Here is a 6,425-nt window from a genome sequence, read left to right on the forward strand (position 1 = left end):
CAATTGGAGATAAAACACTACTACTACTACTACTACCACTACTAATCACTTATATAGTGCTGAAAGGTGTACGCAGCGCTGTACATTTTGACATTTATAGCCCTTCTCTTGTGCCTTATGGAATGCCACACTGTTCCCAACAAGCTTGCCTACATACATGACCTCTTCATCTCTCAATCTCTCCACTTGCTTGCACTAACAGAGACCTGGATCTGCCCTGATGACTGTACCTCAGCTGCTGCCCTGTGTCACGGAGGCTACCTTTTCTCTCACACACCTCACCTGGTTGGTGAAGAAGGGTGCGTGGGGCTACTACTCTCACCCTCTTGCAGATTTCAACCCCTTCTCCCACCACCATCACAATGCTCTTCCTCCTATGAAGTCCATTCCATCTGTCTTTTTGTTCCCCTACCACTCCGAGTAGCATCATCTACCGACCCCCGATACATCCCACTCTTCCTTCCTCACCGACTTTGACTCCTGGCTTTCATCCTTCCTCGAGCCCTCATCCCCTTCTTTCATCCTAAGTGACTTCAATATCCATGAATCGATGACCCCTCCAACTCCTTCATGTCTTAAGTTCCTTGTTCTAACATCCTCATACAATCTCCTGCTGTGCGCCACCACCCCTACACACCAGAAAGGACACTGCCTAGACCTAATTCTATCCTCCAACTGCTCTACCTCCAAGTTCTGCAATACCCTCTCTGACCATCACCTGTTAACATTCACTATTCACCACCCTACCCCCCAGATCCGGCCAATTGCCACCAACACATTCAGGAACTTTCAGGCTATTGAGCCCACTGCCCTCTCCATGCTTTCTCATCCCTCTCCTCAACTACTATATCACAAAATACTATCAATAAAGCCATCCTCTCATATAATACGATTCTCTACTCTACTCTAGATGCCCTTGCTCCTCCAATCTCACATCCACTACCTGTGCTCATCTGCCCGTTATGCTGAACATCTCTGGCTGTAATCCCATGGGCACACTGACTTCATACACTTCAAATTCATGCTGACATCTTTCTATTCTGCCCTTTCACTGACCAAACAAGAATACTATATCCACTTAACACAAGCCATGATTAAGTACGTTAAAACTCTACTTAAGGAAATTTGAACTTTAGCATTAAAAATTTCTTATAGCCCAGAGATATATAAGAACATAAGACCAGTAGCCCATTCTCACGATGGCCAATCCAGGTCACTAGTACCTGGCCAAAACCCAAAGAGTAGCAACATTCCAGGCTACCGATCCAGGGCAAGCAGAGGCTTCCCCCATGTCAACAGACTAAGGACTTTTCCTCCAGGAATTTGTCCAAACCTTTCTTAAAACCAGCTACACTATCCGCTTTTACCACAACCTCTAGCAATGCGTTCCAGAGCTTAACTATTCTCCAAGTGAAAAAATATTTCCTCCTATTGGTTTTAAAAATATTTTCCCTGCAATTTCATTGATTGTCCTCTAGTCTTAGTAATTTTTGATGGAGTGAAAAATCGATCCACTTGTACCTGTTCTCCATTCAGGATTTTGTAGACTTCAATCATATCTCCCCTCAGCCTTCTCTTTTCCAAGCTGAAGAGCCCTAACCTTTTTAGTCTTTTCTCATCAGAGGAATTCCATTCCCTTTATCATCTTGGTCACTCTTCTTTGAACCTTTTCTAATGCTGCTACATCTTTCTTGAGATAGGGAGACCAGAATTGAATGCAGTATTGACCAGGTGAGGTCGCACCATGAAGCAATACAGAGGAATGGTAGACCCTATTTGATTTTCAGAGGGTTGTTTGTGAGCAACTAGCTAAAATAAAGGTAGACAAAGCAAAGGGGTCAGTTGGTGAACATCCAAGGGTGCTGAAGAAACTTAGGGAAGTTCTTGTGGCTCTGCTGACTGACCTTTTCAATGAGTCTCTAGAGTTGGGAGTGGTACCGGAGGACTGGAGAAGAGCGGATGTGGTCCCTCCAAAAAAATGTGGAAGTAAGGAAGAAGTAGGGAATTACAGGCTGGTAAGTCTGACTTCTTCTGTGGTAAGCAAATTAATGGAAATGCTTTTAAAACAGAGAATGGTGAAATTTCTGGAGTCCTGTGGATTACAGGACCAGAGGCAACATGGATTCACAAGAGGTAGGTTTTGTCAGACAAATCTGATCTTCTTTGACTGGGTTACCAGAGAATTGGATAGACGGAGTGCACTAGATGTGGTGTATTTAGATTTTAACAAAACCTTTGACAGTGTTTAACACAGACATCTAATAAATAAATTGAGTGCCCTCAAGATGGGCCCCAAAGTGATGGGCTGGGTCAAGAACTGGTTGAGTGGAAGGCGACAGAGGGTAGTGATCAATGGAGATCGCTCTGGGGAAAGGGATGTTACCAGTGGTGTGCCTCAAGGTTCTGTTCTTGGGCCTGTTCTTTTTAACATTTTTATACACAATATTGTCGCAGGTAATATTTGCCTCTTTACAGACGATACCAAAATCTGCAACAGAGTAGACACCCAGGATGGTGTGAATAACATGAAGAAAGACTTGGGGAAGCTTGAAGAATGGTCTGAAATTTGGCAGCTAAAATTTAATGCTAAGAAATGCAAGGTTATGCATTTGGGCTGCAAAAACCCGAGGGAACGGTACAGTTTAGGGGGTGAAGAACTAATGTGCATGACGGAAGAGGCAGGACTTGGGTGTGATTGTATGTGATGATCTTAAGGTGGTCGAAAAGGTGACAGCGAAAGCTAGAAGGATGCTTGGTTGCATAGGGAGAGGTATGGCCAGTAGGAAAAAGGAGGTATGATGCCTCTGTATGAGACTCTGGTGAGACTTCATTTAGAATATTGTGTACAATTCTGGAGGGCAAAAGTGCACAGATTCTCCAATCTGACCAGAGTTCTTTTGATATGTTAGATCGTGGCTATCCTAGATCAGATTGATGTGTCCAGTCTGGTTCTGGGATTTCCTGAAATCCAGATCACATCAAAGTGGAAAATTCAGTTTCTAAGGAGTGGCAGAACTCTTGTAGAGTACCACAGAGTTCCCCACTTTCCCCTCTCTTATTTAATGTTTGTTTGAGTTCTCTGTGGTTTTACTCGAGTGACAGTGTATTTGACTCTATTGTTATGCAAATTACATTACAGTGTTGCTCCCTTTGGCTGCTTTGGACCCTTATGAGCCCATGTGGGTTCATGGGATGGAAATTACGAAAAGGTGGATGCAGGTACATATATTAAAATTGAATACAGGAAATACAAGTTCATTTTAACTGCATGTTCCAGTAGTATTAGTGGGATCAACTTCGTTGCTTAGTCAGACTAGGTACCCTCTTAAGTCTTCTATTAAAGATTTGGGAGTTAGCTTGGATACCCACTTGACTATGCATTTGCAGGTGAATTTACTGATTCAAAAAGCATTTTTCACTATGCGTATATTAGGTATATTCATAGTTACTTTGAGGAGGATCAATTTTGCTTGGTAACACAACCTCTGTTCCTAAGTTTGTTGGAACATTGTAATGTCACTTATCTGGAGTACTTGCAGTAACTCTTGAGGCTGCTGCAAACATGTTCAGAATATTGCAGTGCACTTGATATTTTTCTTTGAAGAAGAGAGATCATATTTCACCTTTTTATTTGAAACTACATTGGCTACCAGTGTGAGCAACAGTGCTGTTTAAATTTGCCTGCTTTCTGTACAAAGTATTGTCCCAGGACAAGTGGGCAGCATATTCTTACAGATAGGTAATGTCATCCATGGAGCCCGGTGTGCCATCACTTTAAGCTTTAGAAAGCTTTGAGACTGCCCGCCCGATGCCAGCTCACAAGGTCATCAGTTCTATGCCCAAGTGAAGAAGCCAACTCAGGGAAGTATGCAGGATATGAGAATATCTGCCTGCTGTCTCCAGATAACACTTGTTATGGTAACTGCTTTGTTTGGGTTGGCACCATCCTGTTTGGTGGCCGATTTTGAGTTTGTGCTTCTGACATGTATTACAAGATGTACTTACCTTTTTGCTTTGCCTTCTCTTAGAGGTAAGCTGTGGTTGGGTGTCGTAGAGAAATTGCTCTCTTTCAAAACAGTAAGATTGGAGGAGGAAATGTTTATTCTGCCTCCCTTCAACAATTTTCAAATGTATTTTGTAAAGTTGTAGGAATTTAGGGTGGGTTTGGTTTTAAATTCTTGTTTGTGGCTAGGTTTGAATTGTATGTTCTTGGTTATGTCCAACTCTTGAATTATCTGCTTAAAACTGTCAAAAGTGATAGTGGACTTTAAATGAAGTATTGTCATGTTATAGACCTCTTTGAACCCATTTACAATTTTTGAATACAGGCCTCAGTGAATCTTATTTCTTTAAATTAATTTTCATTTCCTTTGTTTCTGTATTACAGAGAAGGGCTTTCAAGTGAAAATATAGTACTGGCATGTTCTGCACTGAAACGACTATACAGAAATATACTAACAAATGGGGAAAGCAGCGTGTTATCTCAAGAAGTGAAGAAGGATGAGATTCCATCAAGTTACCCTTTTTTTGTTCATTTGGATGGTTCCATAGAGTTGATTTGCCAGCGACTGGAGAAAAGAAAAGGACATTTTATGCCTTCAACCTTACTGAAGTCCCAGTTTGATACTTTGGAGCCTCTGTCAGCACCAGAACATTTCATCATCATTAATGTTGAAAAGAATGTTTCAGATATAGTGTCTGAAATTGAGAGCACTTTAGTCAAATCTAACTTTGGATCAGGTTCTTTGTTCAGTTAGCTGATTGATTTTATTGCTCTTACATTTCAGGTAAGTATTTTAAATCAAAATAATAATTTTAAAGATTATCATTTAGCCTTTCAACTATCACAAGCTTTATGGTGGTTCCTTCAAAATAAAGAAAAGGATATACTGAGATGGCTCAGATTAGAATCCTCCTTGGTATACCATGCCTTATAAAGTTTCTTCCTTTTATGGATAATTATGTCTATAACAAACAAATTAGGCTGCTGAAATCCACCTTTCTCCTTATACATGGCTTCTACAAAATGTTACATAAAAATGTGTATGACTTAGAAGAAATTCCTATTTGACTTAATAGTAACATCAATTTCACAGAAAACTAGCAATCAATAAACTTATGGTCTCACAACTTATAATTAATGATAATTTTCCATCTTAAGAACATTTCTCTTTGTTACATCCATTAAATTGATCACTTCTTAATGAGTATATAATAAAAAATCTCTTCACCTGAATTTTCTGAAATTCTTTGTTAGCATCTATTTCTTAATCTTTTTTTTTTTTTTAAATTATGCACAAAGCATATTGGACTCCTAATAAATTAGCTAGTATATGCTGGTCATACACTGCAGCCTCTGGCCCATTATCTCATTTTATTTTTATGCCCTAATGTGCATAACTGCTGGTATTTAATATGGAACAAAATAAACTCTTATTTTCTCTTTAGAAATGTCAAATCCTATCACCTATAAAGCAATTGTATTAAGATCACTTGACCCAGAACTTCAGATGCCTAAATCCTATTCTAAACTTTTCAACATAATGATTGTGCTTGCTGTCCATTTAATAGTATATCACTGGAAAGATAACTCATAACTTAATTCTTCTGAATTACTTGTTCCATAAGAAAATACAAAGAAGTTGTAACCTCCAAAAACTGTACTTATTTTCACTTTTGTAAAACCTGGGCTCCTATTGATCTTTACTGTGATAATTATTTTTTACAGGAAAATGTCATTGCACATTCTACTGTACAGTACTATATATGATGCAACAATTTAGTATACCGTAGTTGTTTTACTGTTGCTTCTGTTTTATGTATTTGCATTAAACTTAAAGCTATTTGGGGAAAAATATACATTTTTAATACAGATTACAATGGCTAGGGGTGGGAGGATAGGGGGAGATTTTTGTAAAAGGAGATGACTTGATTTATCGTTGAGCATATCAAACAATTGTGTTCTGTAAGTTGTCAATAAAAATTGTTTTGAACATAAAATAGATTAAAGCTGCAGCTCTATTAAGACTGGTTGGAATCATTAAAGGAATTCTGTGAGCACTATACTTTATATACTGTATTCTAGTACTTATTTCATGATTTTGTTGTAAGAGCTAGTAAATTATACATCAAAATTTCTGAAATTCAATTTGCATATTACATTTATTTTGCATGATAGAGAAACTGGGCCTCTTCTCCCCTGAAAAGAGGAGAGAGAGGGGACATGATCAAAACATTCAAGATAATGAAGGGAATAGATTTAGTAGATAAAGACAGTTGTTCACCCTCTCCAAGGAAGAGAGAATGAGAGGGCACTCTCTAAACTTAAAAGGGGATAGATTCCGTACAAACATAAGGAAGTTCTTCACCCAGAGTGGTAAAAAACCGAACGCTCTTCTGGAGGCTGTTATAGGGGTAAACATCCT

At 39.0% G+C, this 6,425-nt stretch overlaps 1 protein-coding gene across 10 annotated transcripts in view; it reads left to right on the top strand.

The window, feature by feature from the left end:
* IDNK (IDNK gluconokinase) overlaps nucleotides 1–6,072 on the top strand; it is a 48,256-nt gene extending 42,184 nt beyond the window's left edge. For all 10 annotated transcript variants that reach the window (XM_033927465.1, XM_033927496.1, XM_033927478.1 and 7 more), the window contains one exon: nucleotides 4,388–6,072. In XM_033927465.1, coding sequence (XP_033783356.1) covers nucleotides 4,388–4,757 — 370 coding nt within the window. In that variant the 3' untranslated portion in view covers nucleotides 4,758–6,072. The remainder of the gene's footprint in view (nucleotides 1–4,387) is intronic.
* Nucleotides 6,073–6,425: the final 353 nt, after the last annotated feature.

The sequence above is a fragment of the Geotrypetes seraphini genome, chromosome 1 (assembly GCF_902459505.1).
Source record: "Geotrypetes seraphini chromosome 1, aGeoSer1.1, whole genome shotgun sequence".
In the NCBI taxonomy this organism is placed as follows: domain Eukaryota; kingdom Metazoa; phylum Chordata; class Amphibia; order Gymnophiona; family Dermophiidae; genus Geotrypetes; species Geotrypetes seraphini.